Source organism: Caretta caretta, chromosome 18, assembly GCF_965140235.1.
Source record: "Caretta caretta isolate rCarCar2 chromosome 18, rCarCar1.hap1, whole genome shotgun sequence".
NCBI classification, from domain to species: Eukaryota; Metazoa; Chordata; order Testudines; family Cheloniidae; genus Caretta; species Caretta caretta.
Window position 1 is genome coordinate 6,875,566 of NC_134223.1, and position 23,765 is coordinate 6,899,330.

At 50.2% G+C, this 23,765-nt stretch overlaps 1 protein-coding gene across 1 annotated transcript in view; it reads right to left on the reverse strand.

The window, feature by feature from the left end:
- LOC125624412 (protein-arginine deiminase type-2) overlaps positions 1-23,765 on the reverse strand; it is a 69,917-nt gene that overhangs the window by 42,606 nt on the left and 3,546 nt on the right. Inside the window, exons 2-3 of the mRNA XM_048825079.2 lie at positions 9,573-9,756; positions 8,482-8,554 (exon numbers count right to left, since the gene is read on the reverse strand). Of these exons, the coding sequence (XP_048681036.1) occupies positions 8,482-8,554; positions 9,573-9,756 (257 nt within the window). The remainder of the gene's footprint in view (positions 1-8,481; positions 8,555-9,572; positions 9,757-23,765) is intronic.

The window sequence follows — 23,765 nt, forward strand, 5'->3', positions numbered from 1 at the left end:
GCAGCTGGCTCTTCTCTTCCCCTTGTCTCTTTTCAGTACCGGCTCTCCCGGAGCTCTCCCTCTGGTGCTGTCTGGTGGCCAGATTCCATCTAGGCTGTCATGGTTTCTGGTAGGGCATGGCCCAAAGGCTAGAGCACAGGACAAGGAGCCAGTATAACCCACACACCTCCTGGGTGTGGTGGTCTGGCCCAGCTAGTGGCCCGGAGACCAGTTAGAGATTAATGAGTCTGCTACAGCCTTAGCTAGTAGCCATGTGCCTTTTAGCTCACGCAGTAGTGGTTCATGCACTAAGCTTCAGAGGTCCAGGTTCAATCCGAATGACTGGAGTCTGTCGGTGTTACACCAGAACTCGTGGGTTCCACTCTGAGATCAAGGAGTATGGGTGGTTCAGTGGCTACAGCAAGCGAGTGGGTGTCAGGGTGTCTGAGTTCTGCTGTGTGACATGGGGTAAGCTCTGCCCTGCTGTGCCTCAGTTTCCCCATCTGTAAAAATGAAAATAATACTCACCTTTGTAAAGAGCCCTGCCCTGGCACAAGGTCTGTAAGTGCAGCTAGTAAGCGTGAGAGCTCGTTGAGGTAGAAAGGACTTCAGCCATCATATTAGAAAGGCCTAATCTCCTCCTTTTGTGCCCCCTCCCCCCCCAGATATTATTTCACTCCTCCAGACTGCATGCATGCCTTGGTTTACTACAACAGACCCCTGGAAAGCGGCTGCCTTTAGTCAGCCAGCAGGTCCGAGCGAATAATTGATTTCTCAGTTTGGTGGCTGAACCGAAAAAGAAAAAGTTAAGCTCGTTTCAAACCAAAAATGATTTTCTCCCTGTTCTTTCTCACGAAAGGGGGAAATTGAACCCCTGAATGAAATGTTTCAAATGTCATTTTGAATGGCTATTTTCTAAACAAAATAGCCAAACGGTTCATTTTGAAAATGTCAAAATGAAACATTGCTTGCAGTGTCGGTCCCAGGGTATTAGAGAGACAAGGTGGGGGAGTAGGGTTGCCAGGCATCCAGTTTTTGACCAGAACACCCGCTCGAAAAGGGACCCTGGCGGCTCCGGTCAGTCCAGTCGGTGACACAGCAGGGGTTTGGGGGTAAAGCAGGCTCCCTACTTGCTCTAGCGCCGTGTGGCTCCCAGAAGCGGCCTCCAGGTCCTTGCAGCCCCATGGCGCATGGGCAGCCAGGGAGGCTCTGTGCGCCGCCCTCCTGCCAGAGTGTCGGCTCCGCAGCTCCCATTGGCTGGAACCGTGACCAATGGGAGCTGCAGGGACGACACCTGCAGGCACGAGGGTGGCGTGTGGAGCCTCTCTGGCCAAACATGTGTCTAGCGGCTGCACGGACCTGGTGGCCACTTCCTGGGAGCTGCGGTAAGTGCTGCCAGGACCCGGCCCACCCCAACCCCCTGTCCCGATCCTGGGCCCCCCCAACACCCCAACACTCTGCCCCAGCCCGGAGCCCCCTCCTGCACCCCAAACCCCTCATCCCCAGCCCCACCCCAGCCGGAGCCCTCACCCCAACCCCCTGCCTGGAGTTTCCTCATTCACCCCAAACCCCTCATCCCTGGCCCCATCCCAGAGCCCGCACCCCCAGCCAGAGCCCTCAGCCCCCCACCCCCCACACATTCCAACCCCCTGCCCCAGCCCAGTGAAAGTGAGTGAGGGGCAGAGCAAACAACGGAGAGAGGGGGGATGGAGCATGCGGGGGCGGGGCCTTGAAGAAGAAGCGTGGCAGGGGTGGGGCCTTGGGATGGGGCGGGGCAGGGGTGTTCGATTTTGTGCAGTTAGAAAGTTGGCAACACTATAGGGGAGGTCATATCTTTTATGGACCAACTTCTGTTGGTGAGAGAGACAAGCTCCTGCTTACAAAGAGCTCTCTTCTTCAGCTCTGGAAAACGCTGACCTGTCTGACCAAGAAAATTGAGGGTTTTGTTTGGCCAAAACTATTTGCCAAATTCGACCTAACTTCATGAACAGTTTTGGTGCCCCGAAAGATGCATTTTTCGGACCAATTTCCTATTTGCCAAAAAGATTTTGCTCAGCTCTAGGCCCAGCTCAAGCTCTCAGCTACAAGGCAAGTGGTACAGACCCCGGACAGACAGAACGACGAGAGGTGAAATTCTGGCCCAGGAGTGCGGCTTCCCGTTTCCATAGTGCCGTCTTCTGTGCCAGCTTGTGCTGGAGAACCCAGATCTCTGGCTTTGTACTGTACAGTGCTGGCCCTAAACCAAACCAGCTGGGGCGAGAGGGTGGCTTTGCTCTTCCAACGTGCCACAAGAAACCGAAGCCGGGAGAAAATATTGAAAGGCATGTACTGTTGACCCCAACAGAGGCGTGAAACTTCTCCAAGCTGCATGCCGGGTGTTTAGCATTCTAACAGACACATGGTCAGTTAAAGCCAGAGCCTAATCTCATGTCCAGTTATCTCCCATGAGGACATGCTTGTTTTCAGATATGGGCGGGTGGGTACATAGTGGTGTGCATGTTTAAAAATGAACATCCGATCCTCAATAAAGAAATGTCTGAGGCAGCATTTCGGCTCACGCTCAAAGGCTTTAGCAAGCTGTCAGGGTTTGAAATCACCGCTCCCAACGTGATTATTAGTTTTCACTCATATAGCACTATAGGATTGCCAGGCGTCTGGTGGAGCGCCGGAGCAGGGCCGAGGCGCATGGTGAGGCCCCCCGACCCGGCGCTCTTGCCCGGGCACCGGATCGGGGTTCATACCATGCGGCTCGGCACTGTTCTGGGGCACAGGGTCGGGGGTCCTCCACACTGGTATAAAGCAGGAGTAACTCCATAGAAATCAGGGGAGTTACTCTGGATTTCTACTGGTATAAACGAGAGCAGAATCTGGTTCTTATGGCATGATCCAAAATGTATTGAAATGGGCAGAAAGACTCTCACTGACTTCAATGGGCTTTGGATCAGGTCCCAAGTCCCTGATTCAAGCCACTTGCTCCCAGAACCTGCAGCTATCCATTATTATTACTGTAACACCTAGGAGCTCTAGCTGTGGACTGGGACCCCCGTGTGCTAGGCCCTATACAGACACCAAACAGAACGACAGTCCTTGCTCCTCCGGTGACAGCAAAACAGTGTCTTTTACAGAGGTGTGGGTCCGAATGGCACCCACTGAGTCCAGTGGTGCTTCCCAAGCAGTTTCACGGTAGCAAGCCAAGTGGTTTGTTGGTGCGCAGTGTTGGATTTCAGCACCTAGTTTTGCCACTAGCTATCTATTTCAACACTTGGTGTGTCATCAGTATTTGCACCGAGGGAGTTTCTTTTTAAAGGCGGCTTGCGGTGTTATAAACAGCACCTTTTGAGTCAGGGCAAAACCAACCCCCACATTAGGAGAGGAATTTTTGAGTGCGAGTCACTCAACCTTTAAGTCATCTCCCTGCTTGGGAAGATGAAAATCTCACCCTCACACTCCTCTCTGGTGCTTCCTTACTATTGGCATCACCTGCAAGACTCCCATTACTCAGGGCTGATTCTGCAAACTTTACATGTAGGCCTTGCACTAACAGTCCCACTGAGACCCCTCGCCCCACTAAGGGTTAGAGAATGGGGCGGTGGAAGCTTCCTGGGGGTGGGGGGAAAGAGAGGGGATGGTACCTGAACCATCCCCACACCCCCCCTTCCCCGAGCCTCCACCCTCATGCTGCCCCTTCCCTCGAGACCCTACCACGCGCCACCCCTTCCTCTACAGCCCCTCCCCCTGCTGCTCATCCTTACTGCCAGTAAAAAGTGGGAGGGCTCTTTTAAAAGTGAGGTTCCAAAGGCCCCTTTGCCCCCCCCCCCCATTGGAGAATCAGGCCCTTAGGTGCCACTCCTGCAATTGGGTGTGTGCGGGTGGACGCTTGCAGCTGTGCGGAGCCCTGCTGAAGTCAAGAAAGACCCTTCTATGGGATCAGGGCCCTATGCGGTCGCTACGGGCCTGGCACAAAATCTCAGCTCTAAACGTGCCATCATTTTGCAGTGTCCTTTGGGGAAGAGACTGCCATTCATCATGTGTTTTTGGACAACACAGACAGCAATAGGGCCTCAATCCTGACGGCATTACATTACAAATAAGAGAGCCCATGTCTATTAGTCGATCAAACTGCAGATCATGAGTGTAGATCATGCTCACTGTACATGGCATTAGTTGATTTAGTCACATTGATCACACTCTAGATTTTATTCAGTATTAGCAGCAGTATTCAATACGTTTTTTCTTTATTCAGGCGAATGGATTTGGGCCGATTACCATATTCTTCTCCTAAGAAGTCACAGCTCCAAAGCGTTTAATGAAGGCCCCAGTGCCTCCCACAACCTTTCCGTTTGCTCTCCGCCTTGCCGTTCAAACTCACAGCTTCTTCGCCACCAGTCCCCTTTTGCATGCATGCTTCGATGGAGTCATTTTTCCACGGCTGCATAGTACCAGGGAGAAGGCTCCAGTATATCGGGTTTCCAGACACATTTCGAGACATGTGAAACAATTCTGTCCCTGCTGGTTTGCTGCTAAGCTGGTTTGCTGCTAAGGTGACAACAGAAACAGCTCGGGCAACTCCGGTTACTTTCGAGTGAATTTTACAAGAGAAAAAGAGATTCAAGGCCCAGCGCCAAAAGCAACAGAAGCTCAGCGAAAGACGGTGAAGACAAACTACCAACATTTCCTCTGCACAAGCCCTGCACAAACCAGATGCTACAGGCTAGGTTCTAATTTCCATTTTACAGATGTGACTCGGAAGAAAATCAATCGACAATGCTGCTAAATGGATGTATTGGTGTAACAACGCAGAATTCGCCTCGCTCTTGTGTGTCTGCGGGGACAGCATCCAGGACACACAGAAAAAGTCAGGCATTTGTATTTCAGACGTGTCTAAAAGTTTCAGCTGAGATCAGCGCCCCATCGTGGTAGGTGTTGTATAGATACATCTCAGAGATGCTCTCTGCCCGGAGGAGCTTGGACCCAGATCCTTGATTTCAATGGAAGTTAGACATCCCAATACCTTTGGGGATCTGGGCCCTGCAGTATAAAGAGCCAAAACAGACAAAGGACCAGTAGAGAAAAGGATCCCTATTTTACAGGGGGGGAACTGAGGCACAGAAAGTTTTATGCCTGTATTTTTGGAAGTTTTTGGCACACACAGGCAGGGCCAGATTTTGAAGCATTCAACTTCCATTTAGACACCAAAGCGAGAGGCTGGATCTTCCAAAGAGCACCATGCATTAGGCGCATGCGGTTTATGGAGCCCTTTTTAAAAACCTCCATCCAATTGCATCCCCAAGGAAGCTGCTGGCTCCTTTGAAACGACGATGCCTGTAGTGGGTGCTGAGCCCTGGAAATTCTCAGCGTGGGCTCTTCTGAAAACCTGGCTGGAAGCAACTTGCTCAGGCCACCCAGAGCGTCTATGGCCAAGCCAGGAATTGAACCTAGCTCTCTTGAGTCGCAGACAAGCGGCTCATTCACAGATGTATCCGTGTTTGCAAAACTGGACAGGCTCGCTCAGAATACTTGCTCTTAAAAAAAGAAAGAGCCCCAGCCCTGTTTATTTTTTCCATCATCACGGGAAATCCGAGGGAGTAGATCGTGCATCTGGGCTTGCGTGTTTTCATAACAAGGTTGCAGCATTGGACTCTGACCCCCCAATTCTGTTAGGATTACAGATGAGTCCAGAGAGTAACCCCAGATCAGAACACAGAATCAGGGAAATGTAGGATAGATCATCTAGTCCACTCCCCTGCACCGAAGCAGGATGAAGTATTATCTGTAGACCATCCTGAACAGGTGTTTGTCTAACCTGTTCTTACAAACCTCCAGGGACAGAGATTCCATAGCCTTCTTAGGTAATTTGTTCTGGTAATTTGTGCTTAACTACCCAAACATCCTGCAGCTGTGTGTGCATGAGAGTGAGAGGAAGAGGGAGAGAAAATGACACAAATACATAATGGGGAATAACTGGCTTGGCAGCAGCACTGCTGAGAAAGAGCTGGGCGTTGTGGTGGATCACAACCTCAACGATGCGATTCTGTTGCAAAGGAAGTAAATTAAATTTAGGTTGCACTGACAGAGGCAGAGCATGCAAGTCACGGGAGGTGACAGTACCACTCTGCTCGGTGCTGGTTAGGCCTCAGCTGGAGTATTGTGTCCAATTTTGGTCACTGCTGTATAGAACGGATGTAGAGAAACTGGAAAGGATCCAGAAGTGAGCAACAAAGATGATCAAAGGGCTGGAATTCAGGCCGTACAAGGAAAGGCTGAAGGAACTGGGTATGGTTAGTTTGGAAAAGAGGTGATTAAGGGGGGCATGACAGTGGTTTTCAAATACGTGAAAGGCTGCCATAAAAAGGATGGAGAAAAATTGTTCTCTCTTGCCACAGAGGGCAGGACAAGCGGCCATGGGTTCAAACTACAGCCCAGCAGATTTAAATTAAATCTCGGGAAACACTTCCTAACTGTAAGAGCAGGAGACCAATGGCACAGACGGCCTAGGGAAGTCATGGAAGCTCCTTCACTGGAGGTTTTCAAAAAGAGGCTGGAGAGCCACCTGCCTTGGATGGTTTAGACACAACAAATCCTGCCTCTTGGCAGGGGGTTAGACTCGATGACCCTTGAAGTCCCTTCTAACCCTGTGGTTCCATGATTCTATGATCCAATCCTGGACCCATATCCATATCTCTTACCTATGTAACCCACACAGCTCCTGGGTGCGGTGCTCTGTCCCCTCTAGTGGCACTGAGACCACTTGGAGATGAATGAGTCTGCTACAGCCTTAGCTAAGGGCCCTGTGGCTTTTAGCTCATGCAACAGAGGCTCATGCATTTCGCTCCAGAAGTCCCAGGTTCGATTCCGCCCACTGATGACTGGGGTCTGTCGGCATTACACCTATATACCAAGGTGAGCAAAGTCCCCAGTAATCCCACTGCACTTCGGGATTTTGGAACTGTGACTGAAATTCGGCAGGTTTAACCTGTCTCCAGTTAGTATCAGGCAGGTAGCAAAGCATTAGCTCAGTACTTCAGGGCTTCCCAATGTCCAGACCGCTCCTAGCATGGAGAATGACTATGTGTCAATGTAGAGACAAACCCTGATGTAAGATCCAGCTTCTGACGAAGATAAAAATGGGTTTAAATGGGCTAGCGTTTGAAATCTCTTCCTGCCCTTGCTAAGCCCAACACCAGCGGTAATGGTCTCCACAGCTGTTTCTGTGGGTTGAGTGAGCCTTGGTGTATTTCTCAGACACAATAGAGGGGTGGGGGACAATTGCACCCACATAAATGCCTCTGTTGCTAAGAATTCTCCATCTCAGATGCTTCTTTGACTGGGAAGGCAGGTACCAAGCAAAGACACAGCAGTGGGTCAGAACAACATTCCCAGTGGGCCCTGGCCACATTACTGCATGCAGCCGACTAGCAAGACAGCTGACTTCCCAATTTCATCTCAAAGACACATCAAAACCGCCGACTAAAATCAAGAGGCCCCATTTCTGAAAGAGTTGTGCCTCTCAGACAGTACCTCAGCCACAAACTTTCTAAGGCTTTGTGTACCCTGGCAATTGAAGGACAAAACTTATGTCTTTCAGAGGTGTTCCCTCCCCCCCCAATGAAAGACAAATGTTTTGCCACGACAAGTGCCTGTGTGAACAGCGCACTGTCGGCAGGAGCACCCACCAGAAACCAGCCCCACAACACCTCCCGCCCACTGGTGGCCCTGATGATCACCTCTTCCCACGCCCTCCACGATCAGCTGGTCCGTGGCATGCAGAAGGTGCTGGGAGGAGGGGGCGGAGTGGGGCTAGGGCGCACTTGGGGGTGGAGTGGAGGCAGGAAGAGGTGGGGCGGGTTGGGGCGGAGTGGGGGCAGGGCCTGGGGCTGAGCAGAGCTTGAGCACTTGTGGGGAAAGGAGAAAGCTTGTGGGGCTCAAGAACAAACCGCGGGCCCTCTGGTTACGGACTGCGCTCGTAATCTACACGGCGGCTGGATGGGCTTGACGTCTCCGGATGCTGCTGCTGCGGGAGGGTGGCTACATCACTTCCCCAGCCGCTAATTCGGTGCTTGTGTTGTCACAAGCCACGTGCCGGAAGACGACCCAACGGCAGAGGTGGGAATAGAACTACGGTCTCCTGGCTCCCAGGCCACCCTCTTTCTCCGCAGCACAGCCACTGGACCCAAAGGGAAACTGGAACTGTTTCTGCTAAGCCCAGCAGCCTAAAGAGGCCAGAATCCCCGTCACTCTTACATGGGTCCAGAGCAGCATGGTAACTCCTTGCAGGCAAAGCATGGGCCATCGCTTTGACTACAAGCTCAGCATTGCTGGATTTGCTTGGTCTTTGGAATGAAATGAACTGCTGGTCCTGCTTCTGGCAAGCACGGGGGCAGAGTTCCCAGGTCTAAGCTGATTTCTTTAAGTAGCTCACAAAAGCTCTATTCATTTGCAACATAAAACCCAAGTGACACGAGATCATAGGCTTTGGTCTGCCCCGAAAGCACTTGCACTTACCAATGCCTGTCAGGAAGACGCCAGCTTGGTCTATGGGAGGCCCTCCATTCTCGCCGTAATAGTTCACCGTTACCTGGAAACACACAACGCAGGCTAGTGAGTGAGAGGGGTGGGCAGGACAGGGCCTGGCAATTTACACCCAGTAGCCGGAGAGCGACACAGTGCCAGATCCTTTGTGCCACTCTCCCAGTGCCGCTTTCTGCCCCAGCTCTAGCGCTCCAACCCCTGCCTGGGGCTTGGTTCTGTCCCTGCTGTGACTCCTGCCCCTGCTCCTCTCTGGCCAACTTTGCTCCCTTCTCATCCACCCAAATTGCTGCTGTGACAATTAGCTGCCACCAGGTCGCTGCCTTCCCGGAAGCTCTCCCCTCCGATAGGGAGCCATGAGAACAGCAGGTGTTTAAGCACAAGGATTTTACAGTTAAAAACCTTTTAGTTTCATGATCCCAACAGCCAGATTGTGCATCTATTTCACAGCCCAGCCCAAACTCTCCAAGTTTGCTAGCTAGCTTGCAGAGTTGGACGGAGGATCCCATGCAATGAATTGATCTGATCGACTGGGCCCGTTCACCCCCTCATTTGCAAGTTGTTCATGAACAGACCAACAAAACAAATTTCAGCCGAGGAGTTGTCAGCAAACAACCGGTCCTGGTGTGCAACCATCTCCGTAGGTCACAGGATATTTTAACTGCTTCCTCATTGGGTGAGTGAAACACTTAAAACATGAGAACAGCACCAACTCCTAACAAGATTGTGGCCATCCAATGCTTGCCAGCTCTCTTGGATGCCAACGAACGTGGCAGTGTCTCGGGAATGCTCAGCTCTGGTAGTTTTTCATGCTGGTCTCTGCCCCTGGCCACGGAGTGACCTGAGTGAAAAGTACAGAGAGTGGAGCATTACGGTCGGATGTCCTCAGACTGACCCTTCATCAAGGGACAGAGGTATTACCCTGTTGGCTTTGGACCCATCCTAGTACAGCAAGATCCTGTGTCAGGTGCCCCTCACGTGGTTACCTACTGTTACCTCATCCCTGCTCCTGTCTCAAGTCAAGTGAGTGCCCAGGATACAAGAACTCTCACTGGGCTTTCCTTTACCTTGTTGTCATTGGCTTCGGTGCTGGCTTTGTTCATGCTGAGTTTCAGGATTGTCCCGTGGTCGAGAGGCCACTGCTTCCCTCCATTTGCAGGGGCCACCTGCGATTGGTCATCGGTAACTATTTCAACTTGAACCCCGGCTGTGTGCTTCACGCTGAATGACACAGCACCTGCGGGAGCCGCTCTGCAACAGAGAAAGGGAAGGGGATCAGTCAGAGGGCTGTGGAGAGAAGAATCGGAGATGCCTCACTGTCCCCTACCCGGCAGCCCTGACCCCGACCTTAGGCAAGAGGAAACAGTGGCTCAGTGATCACTGCAGACGTGCATCCCGGCAGCATTTTCATACGTAGTGACCTGATTTTCAGAGAGGCAGAGCGCCCGCAGCTCCCATCAACAGAGGTGGCGGGTGCTACAGCTAAGCACTTAAATCCCTATGAAGGCACCTACAGAAGTGGCACCCGGAAGAGATGCTGGGCACTCCTGAGTTTACATTGAAGTCAATAGAGAAGCTCCTGCTCAGCACCACCAAAGATCAGACCACTCAAGCGCCAAAACATGGATTTAGCTGCCCAGTTTCAGGCACCCGAGTTTGAAAATACTGACCAGCCCACGTAACACAATTGACGCCAGCATGGTGCAGCCCTTCACTTCCCTGGCTGCCCACAGATCTGGCTAAGCAGGGTGCCTTCTTTGCAGTTAAAATGAACTCTCGACTCTTGCTGTCCCCGATAAGAAAAGATCAGACCTTCCATTGTGTGCATGATGGGAGCAGCTTACCCCAATGGTTGGAGCAAGGGACTAGGAGCCAGGAGCCCTGGGTCCTATTCCCCCACTCTGCCACTGGCTAGGTTAGTTTGAAGAAGTCACTTAACCTCTTGGGGCCAGATTTGTAAAGGTACCGGTGTACCAAAATCCCACTGATTTCAAAGAGTACTAAGCAACTAAATTCCTTTACAATCTGGTCCTCTGTGCCTCAGTTTCCCCATCTGCACAATGAAGAGAGTCATATTTTCCCACCTTTGCAAGAGTTCTCAGATCCCTGGCTAAAACTAGGGATTTCCTAGATGGGAACTAGCTGTGAGAGCTCTTCGAAAACATTAACCAACCTGATCCTTAATATCCAGGCCTTTTAATGCTATGCACGTGAACTGGATCATGACCGCTCTTCCAGCCAGCCCCAGTTATAACAAGCCATGAGGCTCAAATGCTGAAATCTTAGACAAATGCCAGGCGTCTTTTTGGAATGACTCGTGGACATTTTGTACATACTACAGAAGGCAAAGATTGCATGAATAGCTGGAGACCCCCAAAGACCCTTAGGATGCGGGAAATCTAAAGAGACATTGAGCCAGTTTCTCACAATTAAAGACTTCTGTCTAGAAAAGGATTAACACTGGAATGTCAGCTAGTTGTAACTGATGGCTAGTTTTAATATTATAGGACAGCTTACAGACCCCAGTCTTTGTGCCAGGCGCTGTACAAACACTTATGAGACAGTCCCTGTCCTCAAGGACGCACAATCTAAACAGACAAAAGAGGGGGTGGGGAAAAGGCAGACAACATTCTAGTAGAGTGATCAGAGTGATGGTTGACAAAAACATGTTTATTTCACATTTTTTCACCCCTTCAAGCAATTGACAAAAAATCAACCAATCAACACCGCCCCCCCCCAAAAAAAACCACCCCTCCCAAACCACAACAAAACTGAGCGCTGGAGAACATTCCCTCCAGTTTTAGGACCCAGTCAATCCCTTTTTAACTTCTCTGATCACAATGAATGGATCACAGATCTATTCCATAAGCCGACATGGGCATGTCAAGTGCCAGTTAAAATTGCTACGTGACAGTAATGTCCTGGCCTACCCACCACTTATAAACGCAAGCGGTTTAAACCCAGTGGAATGAATCCCTGAGGAAACACACAGCTTTCCCACTGCACCCAAAGAAACACACACATTGGGTGAGATTTTCAACTCAGAGGATTTAGCCATATGACTCCCACTCACTTCAATGATCTTGCAAGGGGCTGAAGGCCCTCAACTTCCACTGGAGTCCGAGTCTCTTCTAAAAAAAGTTTAGATATGTTTAAGAACATAACGGCCAGACTGGGTCAGACCAAAGGTCCATCTAGCCTAGTCTTCCGACAGTGGCCAGTGCCAGGTTCCCCTGAGGGAATGAACAGAACAGGTCATCATCAAGGGATCCATCCCTTGTCGCCCACTCCCAGCTTCTGGCAAACAGAGCCTAGGGACCCCATCCCTGCCCATCCTGGCTAATAACTTCATGGAGGATAGGTCCATCAGTGGCTGTCTAGTTCTTTTTGAACCCCGTTTCTGTTCTGATTGGCTGAACACGGTAGATCTCCACTGCAGAAAAAGGGGTGGTCTTAACTCGGGTGAAAATAGCAGCCAAGACTCAGCCGTGTACTCCAGTGAGCAGTTCGAGTTCGAGCCACCAGGGCAGCCTGGGATTGAACTTGACTTGCCAGTCCACGTTAAAACCCAGGTTGCCATGTCTTCACTGCTATTTTAACCTACCTTCATTTCCTTTATATACTTTTTTTTTGCAGTGTAGACTCACCTTTAGGATCAGCGTGAATACTCATGATTATACCTCGGAAACGGCCTCTCTGCAAACACTCCTCACCGTCTGTCTAACGATGTGCTGCTCCTGCGCTCGCTAGGATAGGAGTGGCAAGGGAATGCTAACAGGATGCGGCTGAAACTGGAGCGAGTTCACTGAAAAACCTCCCAGAGGAGGTTCAGTGCATTCACCCATTTCTATGTACAAGGCATTCTGTGGCTCCCCCATGCCCAGCCTCGCAGCCCCATGCTAATGTGAATACAACAATACAGCTGGCACAAGCCCCAGGCCTGTGAAAGTCACATTTTTTAAAATGGGGATGGGGGGAGGAGATCAGAGCAGGAAATCTTTCCAGGAACCCATTTGCCGTAGTGTGGCCAGAGCCTGCTGGCACCTGTCTGCTGTGTGAGCAAACAGGATCCAGGCTGTCCTCACTCCTTTTCCTTCCTCCCCCTGGGATCTTTGGCTTTGCAGCTACCTGTGGAGGAAATTAAAGGGAAAACATATATACCAAGGAGGGAACCAGCTGCAGGAAGAGCCGAGGTTGCAGCCCGGGAGCTGGTCTGACTCTGGAGCAAAGTGAAGTTCTCTTTACAGTAGTTACCTGGGCCCAATTGTGTTACCCTTGAAGTCAAAGGCAATACGCCACTTACGTGGGAGTTGGCCCCACTGACCCACACAGGCTTCACTGTGTGTTTTCAGGGCCCATCCTGCGCCCTTTGATAGCAATGAGACCGGGGCCGTTCATTGTGGTGGAAGTCGTTTTGGGCTCTGAGCAAGTCTGGGGTGGTCCGGGGGGACAGGCGTCCCGTAAGCATGCTGACAAATCTGGGGAGGCCACCTCTCAATGCTAAGACGACGAGACCTCTCGGCTGTTTTCAACACAGCGTGCGGCTGGCCCGCCTCTGTGATGTAGCAGGAGTAGAAGACGCTCTGCCTGGCGCCAGCCATCCCTCCCCACAGGACTCTGGAAGTAGTGACGGGCCAGCTGACTTAGCGATTGGCCACATTCTGTTGATGTCCCCCTGCTGTATCGCTCGTACTCCACCAATGCAATCCCTGCCTCTTCTAAGATGACTCTGTCCTTACAGGAGATCAGCTCCTGGATGTAGAGCAGCTGGCGCGAACTCAGCTTTGGCAAGGCTGAAGTGATGCGGATCAGGAAATGCTTGGAGAACTAGCCAGGTGGTTGTCCTGCCCTTCCATCGAGGGCATCTGCTCCCTGTTTAAGAGGCAATGTGGCCTAATGGCAAGAGGAACAGATTGGGACTCAGGCAACCTGGATTCCATTTCCAGCTCTGCTACTGACCTGCTGAGTGACCTTGGGCAAGTCCCTTCTCACCCTGTGCCTCAGTTTCCCCACCTGTAAAATGGGGATAATGAGACTGACCTCCTTTGTAAAGCGCTTTGAGATCAGCTGATGGAAAGCACAAGATAAGGACGTGTGCATTATTTTAAGCCTTGGGAACCTACTCAATTCCGCATTTAGTCTGGATAGCAATGTAATGCCCCCTTCCACCTCTGCCTTTGCTAGGAAACTTCAACTCTTCCTGCCTGACAAGGATCAGCCCAGCACGACCCATATGTTCCTTGCTTCTAGTGTGGTTAACTGCAACTCGCTGCATCTGGGTGTGAAGGGGCCAGCAACGTGGCGCCCCAGCACATGCAGAAAGCAGCAGCCTGCTCGTCAGTGAGATGCAAGCTCATCGCCCCTCTATCCCTCCACTGGCTGCCTGGCTGCTTCCATTGCCAGGTCAGGGCCCATGTCCTGATCTTGGAGACCATCAGAGGGTCAGCGCGTAGCTCCCAGCAGCGGTCGCGTCTCAGTCTGCGTTCCAAGACCTCTGCAGTCCTCTGGACAAAGCAGGCTCACAAAGCCCAGGACAAAATGAAAGCCCCAGACGCGAACTGTTCTCTGTTGCGGGGCACAGCTGGCTGCGGAACGAGCTCCAGAAGACGTCGGACCATCCCAAGCTGAGCCCCCTCCGCTGGCCACCAGGGTCCTCACCAAGCAGATCTAGTTTACTGGGATGCCACGCTGACAGGCCCTATAGCAAACCCTGGAGAAACTTTGCGTGTCAGGGGCCTGATCCTGCAGGAGGTCCTGGGGTGGAGGACTTGCACTAACAGATCCAGGACACCAACATTGGGTTTGACCTTATCACTTGGAAGCAGGAACCCCCAGAACCTGTTGAGCGGTCTGTTATTTCAGATAGGGCCCGATCTTGTCACTGACTCCCGTGGGAGTGCAGATCTTAGCCCCCTGCACCTTCAGGCATGTAATGAGTGGGCTCGTGTGTCAAGCAGCTGGCTCATAACTGCACAGAGCCTCCCTGCTCCCCAACACCTCACGCAACCAGTCCTGGGTAGGCGGCGGTGAACCTGTGAGACGCCCAGCTTGAGCCGCAAAACGCTCTGTGTGTCAATATCGTGGGCGGGTTTATCGCAGCAGACACATGTCAACCCAGCTTATGCCGGTGAATCCTGACACGTAGGAACTCTTCACATGCCCAGCATAGCTGCCTCATCCTCGCTATTGCTAAAATAACCCAAGGGCAAGAATCTAAGAGCTGGGCGATACCAGTGGAGACAGATTCAATTTCCTTTCAGTCTAATAAATACAGGATCAAGCATAGCATGTTTGCTTTGGGCTATTTGCTAAGGGGAGTCATCTTCTCTTGGCAGGAGACGTTTCCGAACAGCAGAGGGTTTGCTGGACGGGGTGCCACAATAAATGGAAAAATAGCTTACCTTTCTTTGCAAATAGCTTCATGGTTATTTTTCCTGCGAGTTTGACTTAAGACCTGGTGGCTAGCTCGCCTAAGAACTTGCGGGTACGTGAGAATGACAGTGTAAACCCAGGTCTTTGGGACCTGGGCTTGCGGACTCACTTCCAAGCCTGCACTTGCGCATCCGCACTACATTGTAGACTTGGGCTAACAAGTGCTGGACCTGGGTCTCCCAGCTGTGCTAAGCGTCCACACTGCACTACGCAGCTCTTCTGACTCCACACGGCGAAATGACAGGGCTTGCACCCGAGTCACAGTGAGACTTTGGCTCTGACCCACTCTCCTTGCTGGGTCTGCACACCCGGGTCCTCAACCTTTTACAGCAAAACCGCTTCCTTTGTCTCTCAGTCACTGGAAAACCCAGTTTTAACCAGTCTACGCAAAGCATGGCCTGGGGTGGAATTTCTCTGGAGCTGTTCACAGTCCCAGGGCAATCCTCCTTCTCCCCCCATTTTAGCTCCTGGAGGAGCTGCAGGACCCCTCCCCCCCAGAGTAGAACATGGTCACACATAAACCGTTCATTAAATTCACACGATGGTCCCCAAAGATGGGGTCGCAGCACCTGTCACACCAGCTTCCAGGTGGAAACTCTGGCAGGTTTTAAAGTATTTCACATCCTCTCCCGGGGCCCGTCTCTGGTCACAGAGTCATGTCAGTTCTCGGAGTGAGCGTGTGAAGGTTCGTCTACACCACAAAGAAATACCCGGAGCACCGAGTCTCAGGGCCCAGGTCAACTGACTCGGGCTTGTGGGGCTTGGACTGTGGAGCTGAAAATAGCAGTGTAGACATTCCCACTCAGGCTGAAGTCCGGGCGCTGAAACCCGGCAACGGGGGAGAGTCATTTCGGGTGTGTCTAGACTACACTGCAGTTAAAAACCAGCGGCTGGCCAGTGCCAGCTTCCTCGGGCTAACGGGGCTGTTCAGTTGCAGTGTAGACGTCTGGGCTCCGGTTGCAGCTGAGCTCTGTGACCCTCCCACATTGCAGGGTCCTGAGCCCCGCGAGCCTGAGTCAGCAGGCATGGGCCAGCCGCGGGTTTTTAACTGCAGTGTAGACATACCCTGGAGACCGGCCCTAGGTCAGGGCTGTTGCTTTAGACAGTTCTAGTTCCTTTGTCTGTTGGCCATCTTGAACCAGCTCAAACCAGTCTACACTATTTCCCCAGGGGCCAACACTTCAAAAATACCATTCCCTGCATTAGAAAGACAAGGCGGGTGAGATAATATCTGTTATTGGCCCAAAAGAAATAAGCTTTGAGTTTACACAGGGCTCTTCTTCAGGTCTGGGAAACTGAGGCCATGTCTACACTACCAGTTATAAGAAAAGGAGGACTTGTGGCATCTTAGAGACTAACAAATTTATTTGAGCATAAGCTTTCGTGAGCTACAGCTCACTTCACGAAAGCTAATGTTCAAATAAATTGGTTAGTCTCTAAGGTGCCACAAGTCCTCCTTTTCTTTTTGCGGATACAGACTAACACGGCTGCTACTCTGAAAACTACCAGTTATGTCAGCAAAACTTATGTTGGTCGGGGTCAGAATATTCCACCCGCCTCAGCGACATCAATTACGCCATCATAAGTGGTAGTCAATAAACACAGGTGTGGCTGAGGTGTTTCTGCAAGATGCTACCTGCCGCCCTGCTCAGTGGGACCTGGAATCTGTTATAACGAGATGTGTCAGGGCTACAAAATTCACAAAAGAACATGTAAACTCTGAACACCTGTTCCTAAATGCATGGGGGTTGGGGGAGGGGGTGTAGGTCAGCCTCTTGGAGAAATAAGGGCCAGCTGCAAAATTTGGATCAGACTTGGGTCAGACTGTAAACCCCTCCCAGGTGTTAGGTGTGCAGGTGCTGGGTTTTGGTCAAGCCCATTACAAAGACACAGGGCAGCTAGGATACCTGGATATGGGTTATGAATTCCTATGTCTGGGGGGGTGCATGTTTGAATCAGGGCTTTTGGTTTCACCTCTACTAGAATAAGTCTTGTTTGCTGACCGCACTGTGGCTTCCCATCCCCTTAGCAAGTGAATGGGCCAGATTTCATAATACCAAAGAGCTGATTGCTTTGGCAACATAAGCTTCCAGGTGCAGTTATTATGGGCTCTTTCCAAAAACTAGCTCCGAACATTAATACAGAGACCGTTATGTTCAAAAAGCCAACCTGGGGGGACGTGCTGATTAGATTTTGCACCACGCATCCTGTTGCTGCAGGAGAGCATGAAGCTTGACCACAGCTGTACCGGGTCTTGTTGTAATCCCTCGCCTGCTGCGGGTCACTGTGAAATAATCCTATGATCAGCCCACGGTGGTACAACAAGTAACCAGAAACTCACAGTTACCAAAGCAACTAATCCTGTGGCTCATGTCTAGTAACTAGAGCCTCTCTGCTTTCAGACACATTCAGCCCCGTGCATTGCAAGCGGCAATGGTAGCTTGTCTCCCCAATGACACGGACCCTCCCCTCCTCCACCCCCTTGTGAGGCCTTACAACAGAGCAGACATTGCCAAGAAAGAGGCAGCACCATAAAACCCAAGCAGATGCCCTGCACATCTCTAGGAGGCCTGGGTGATCGGCAAGAACTCGGGCTAAGCATCTTGACACCATTTCTTTTGAGTCGCGATACCCTATAAGGAACATTTTCTGGTTCGTCCAGGAGAGGAGCAGGGGATTGGTTCATGAAGTTGTCCGTCAATCCTCAGCACGTCCTTCTGACCTTCTCAGCAAGCTCTGCTGTTGGAAAGGTCTCAGCTTGGGACCATCCCTTTGTGGACATCTCTTTTCCATTTACAATTTACTGGGGAAATTCAGTCAGTCTCGGTAAGAGAGACCAACCAGGTCAGGTGCAGATTTCTAGAACCTTGGGCAGAGTCGGAGGCCAGCTGAGTTCAGCACAACAGGAAGGGCAGGTGCTCACAAAGGTGGAACTGCAGAGGGAAGGGGTCTTTAGCAGCTTAGGCCTCGTTAACCATGGGATTTTGCCCCAGTTCCAGCCATCAGTATAGGAATACTAGTGCTAACTCTTGTGCAGCGCAGGCCAAGTTAACAGTAACACCAGTTTCTAGCAGAGTTTGGTGCCACCAGTGCAAAGGGAAGCTTTCCATTTCTGCGCTCGGAGTTGATCCGAGTGTCCCGTCACCAAAGACTAGAATCAAGGCAAGTGAGGACATGAAAATTCCTGGAAAACACTCCAAGGAAAAATAGCATTTTAAGGGTTCCTCCCAACGTCAGTACCGTCTTCCCAACCCCCCCCCCCGTATTACTTCCAACATCTGAATCTTCACTCCTGAGAACCTGGTCCTTGTAGCAAGGACCTGGAGTCGCCATAAAAATCAATGTCATTTGCCCAAACTCCTATACACTGAAAAGCCCCCTTCCCCCCCCCGCACTAACTCTTCACCTACCCTCACTCTTCTTCCCCACCCCGTCTTCCCTCTGCAATGGCCTTTTTGCTATTTTGCTTGATTTTTTTAAAAAAATATTAAAAAAACCAAACAACCCACCAAACAACCTAATATAACTACAGGGCTGTGACAATTGACAAAACATCACCTGGTGCCCGAGCTGTATCATAAACAGGTAGCATAGGTGAGTGATCCTTTATGCCCTTGAAAGTCACATGCAAATGCAGGCCCGCGCACTGAAAGCTGGCTCACTGTGATTTGGCAATTACAGAAGCCCTGGGGCGATGCTTTCTTGAGCAGCGTGAGAGTTTGGAGAGGAAGCTCCAGCTGCTAGCTACTGGCGGGGCCAACTCCTCAACAAATGAGTTTTCATTATCTTGAGAGTCGCCGGAGGCCAGAATCCCTCTGTAATGCTCACCAAGAAAGCCCTCTCGCTGGCTCGCCAAGGGACAGGCAGAGACTCGGGACACCCAGGTTGTGGCCTCCAGGAAGGCTGTGTATGGAAATTCCAAGTAAATAGGCTACAGGGCCTTCAGCAAGCTTAGAAGTGCATGATGCCTTTCAGAAACATTCAGAGCAGAGACTGTTCTGCCCATACACTGGCCCCTCTACAGGTTTTAAGAACCTGCCGGATCCTTAACCTCCATCCTGGGCTAAATCCAGCTCACTGGACTAGTCCCCTCGAACTCTGTGGAGAAACCCTGTCTGCCTAGCCTCCTATCCACCTGTTGTCTCCTGTTTGACACAGAGATTGTCCGTTTTTCAGGCAAAGACCATCTTTCTGTTCTGTGTGTGCTAGGTGCTGGGCAAAATGGGGTCCTGGTCTGTGGTGATGTAAATATTTACATTCAGGGATTTTAGGGGAAAATCCCCACCCCAGGCTCTCACTAGAGGGAGCGGTATTGTCAACAAAGCTTTTGTTTTTTCTCTTTTTAAACCACAACGTCAGTTATGTGTCTGGGTCGTGAAATAGACACATACTACACAACCCACGGCAGTTTCACCTGACGGCCGATACCATGTGGAGGGGCAGACAGAGATGCAAAAGAGAAGCGAGAAAAGGCAAGGAGAAGAGTATCCTTTTTAGACAGGTGCTTGCATTGATGGTTTCTTTGGGCTGCCAACCCCAGTCAAATCCTAAAATTCACCATGCGCATTTGACCATGGGTTTGTAAAAATCCCAATAGACAAAAGTGCTATAGAAACTCCCTCCTCTGACAAACAGATTATTTTCTCCCCACTGACTCAGGATGTCCAATGGAGCAGAAATAGAGCGGCAGCGAGTCCATTGTGCCCCGTGGTGCAAAAAAAACAAACAAACAAAAAACCTCTCTCTTTGCAGCATTGCCAAGAGAAGTGGTGCAAGTGAGCCCTGCGAGCGGCTGGGCGCCTGCTGCAGACTGCAGGGGGAGTGAAAACCAGCAGCCTGGATTCTGCTACACGCTGGGGTGACGCCCTCGATTTCCAAGGTGTGGACATGGCCTAGGAGCGGGCTGGGGCGGTTGTAAATGAGAGCAAAGTTCCGCTCATCAGCTTTCATGGGAGCTACTGTGTGAAAAGCCTTTAGAAACCGAAGGGCCCAGCCTTCTGGAGCGGATGAGAAGATGTCCGCTGACTTCATTCAGACCAGAATCTGGACCATATGTGCCAACATTCTACTTTCCCTATGGGTGCTCGACCCCCCGCTCCGCCCCAGGCCCCATCCCTGCCCCACCTCTTCCCATCCCCGTTCTGCCCCGTCCCCTGAGCATGCCCCGCCCTCACTCCTCCCCCCCCACCAGCACCTCCTGCATGCCGCTAAACAAACACTTGATCTGAGGCAGGCAGGAGGTGCTGGGAGGAAGGGGGAGGTGGTGATCTGGGGAGGGCGCCAGCGGGTGGGAGGGCTGAGGGGGAGCTGATCAGCAGGGCTGGTGGTAGGTGCTGAGCACCTACTATTTTTTCCCCCGTGGGTGCTGCAGCCCCGGAGCACCCACGGAGTCAGCGCCTGTGATCTGGACAGTGAAGTGCTGGTATTTCTTTTTTTAATTCTCAACAGCGTAGTGATGGACTGAATTCAAACCAACCCCTTAGTATCCTCTCAGTATCTAGGATCCCAAGCCCCCATTCTTTAACATCTTTTAAAGAGCCTCAGACCCCAGTGAACACACACACACACAGCTCCTGCCGACTTCACTCGATGGGGTAGTGTGGTCTAGCAGACAGGGATGTAGGAGACTTGGGCTCATATCCCAGCTCAGCCTTAGACTTCCTGTGTGATGCTGGGCAAGTCACTCAGTCTCACCTGATAGTTTTCCCCTACCTCATGGAGTGTTGCAAAGGGGAAAACAAATCCATTAATCGTTAGGATGCACTCGTATACCTAGACCAGCCCTGGCAGGGCCGGATTATGACATTCTGAAGCCCTAAACTATGTCAAGTGTAAAAATAATGTATTATTTTCACAGAAAGGACATTGAATATATAAACACGAAAGCTTTATATTTGCATATATACAAAGGCGAACTTGTAAAAATAGAATAATCATCTAACTAAAACACATCTTGCAAGATGCCTGTTTGCATTATAAAATAGTTTCAATATTTTCATCTATGATTTTTTAGTTAGTAGATATGAAAACTTTATATCTACAGGAACACAAAAGCAATTACAGTTACACAGATCAGCTTACTAAATGGAAGCAACCTGCAGTATGTCTGTTTGCACATCACATTAATATTAACACTGAAATTGAAAACATTTTCTGTCAGGATTTTTGGAGAGCAAAATCACTGATGATGTCCTCGAATGATAAGCTACGGAGTTTGTCACTTTTGATGCACAGAATGCTTAGGGCAGGTAGCTTTTCTCACAGCACTTTCTAGGCAGAGATCTCTCTTCGCATTCACTTCTCTATCCTCTGTCTCCCCCAGGACCACTAATTAATCTCGAGTAAACACCTCAGGCACACAGAGTGACAACAAGCTATATGTGCGAAAGAAAAAGAATTTACCAGAAAAGAAACTGGTAATCTCTAGACAGGCACTGAAAAAGTGAGAAAAACTAGCCTATATTCAAGCAAATATAATGAATATTATAGACTTTAACAGCCTATAAATCATAGATGCACATAGTTTGAAATAACTTGCTCACCAAGTACTCAGAATATATAATCTTCCTTCACTTCTCTCAAACCTTTTATTTATTCTTTCGTCAGCACTCTGATATTTACTGTGAAGGTTCCTGAAACTGACGGAGGGAAACCAACACAAATTTATCCTCCTCAAAATCCACTCGACCCAAGTCCATAAGACGATCACCTGCGAACTCAATCCCGTGAAGCACAGACAGCGCATGGAGCAGAAAGCGGCGTGCGCACTAAGACACACAATTGTCCGTAGGAACAGATCAGAAGAGGAAAGATCACACGGACCCTTAAAAAACGAAGAAAAACAGGAGGGAAGGCACTATACGACTGCGCGTGCTGGACCGTAAACAAAAGACGGCGCCCCTTTGGCTATTACCCGCCACGAGGGATGCGATACGTGACGTCACTCCTCGGACAAGTCCCGTACGAGCACGAGCTTGGCAGGATTGTTTCACGACACTGCCGTTGCCAAGTCCTGGGTTTATCAGCAGTGAGATTATTTATTTGTTGAAATAAGATCTGAAGGCACAGTCCGAACTTTACCAGCAGCAGCTGGCCAACAAAACACTGCCTTAGGAGACCGATAGCAGACTTATTCGTAGAAATACTGATTTTACAAGTGCAATTATCATTTTTTCTCAGCCCTGACCTCCCGCCTGTCAATAATGAATAATTAGTGACAGGTAAGGGTATTGGTGTAGCCAGATGTGTATATTTTTGTCATATTTGAATGAAAATGTCTATATTTAGAGAGAATCTTCCCCCCCCATATCTCCTTTATTTATCAACTGATTTTGATAACATTTGAAATAGAGTCAGTTTTTCTTTTTTAGAGGCCCCGCATATTGTGAGGCCCTAAACTGTAGCTTAGTTAGTTTATGCCTTAATTCGGCCCTGCCTGACAGGGGTTTGTCCAACCTGTTTTTGAAAACCTCCAATGATGGCTATTCCACAACCTCTCTAGGTAACCTGTTCCAGGGCTTAAGTATCCTTGAAGTTCGAATGCTTTTCCCAATATCTAACCTAAATCTCTTGATGTAGATTAAGCCCATTAACTTCTTGGCCTACCTTCAGTGGCCACGGGGAACAACTGATCACCATCCTCTTTGCAACAGCCATACCTGAAGGCTTATCAGTCTTCTTTTCTTAAGACTACATGTGCCCAGGGTTTTCACCTTTCCTCATAGATCTAAACCTGTTATCATTCTTGTCGCTCTCCTCTCGACTCTCTCCAGTTTGCCCACAGCTTTCCTAAAGGGCAGTGCCCAGAATTGGACACAGTTCTCCAGCCGAGGCCTCACCAGTGCTGAACAGAGTGGAACAGTTACCTCCTGTGCCTTACATACAACACTCCTGTTAATACATCCCCCTTATTAGCCTTTTTGCAACGGCATCGCCTTGCTGGCTCATATTCCCGTTATGATCTACTAGAACCCCCAGGTCCTTTGCAGTAGTGTTACTGCCTCGGCAGTTATTCCCCATTTTGTAGCTGTGCGTTTGATTTTCTCCTTTCCAGTACAGTACTTTGCACTGGTCTTCATTGAATTTCACCTTGTTGATTTCTGACCAATTCCACTATTTATCAAGGTTTTTTTGATTTTGGATCCTGTCCTCCAAAGTGCGAGTAGCCCCTCCGAGTTCAGTGTCATCCATACATTTTAGAAGCATACTCTCTCCTCTATTATCCAAGTCGTTAGGAAAAATATTGACCAGTACTAGATGCAGGACAGACCTCTGGGCGGGAGGGAGAGCTCAGTGGTTTGAGCATTGGCCTGCTAAACCCAGGGTTGTGAGATCAATCCTTGAGGGGGCCATTTAGGGATCTGGGGCAAAAACTGGGGACTGGTTCTGCTTTGAGCAGGGGGTTGCACTAGATGACCTCCTGAGGTTCCTTCCAATGCTGATATTCTATGACCCCATTAGATATGTTCTCCCCGTTTGGCAGCTAACCATTGACAACTCCTCTTTGAGTAGAGTTTTTCAGCCAGCTGTCCACGCACTTTATAGTAGTTTCATCTAGACTGCATTTCCCTAGTGTGCTTATGAGAACATCACACGGGACTGTGAGAGACAAGGTGGGGGAGGTAACATCTTTATTGGACCAACCCCTGTTGGAGAGAGCTATCCCGGAACCAACATGGCTACAACTGCACACGGGACTGAGCCAAAAGCCTTATTAAAGTGGAGATAAATCATGTTTACTGTTTCCTCCCATTCCTCTAGGCCAGTATCCCTACCAGAAAAGGAAAGTCTGGCATAATTTATTCTTGGCAAATCCGTGCTGGCTATTA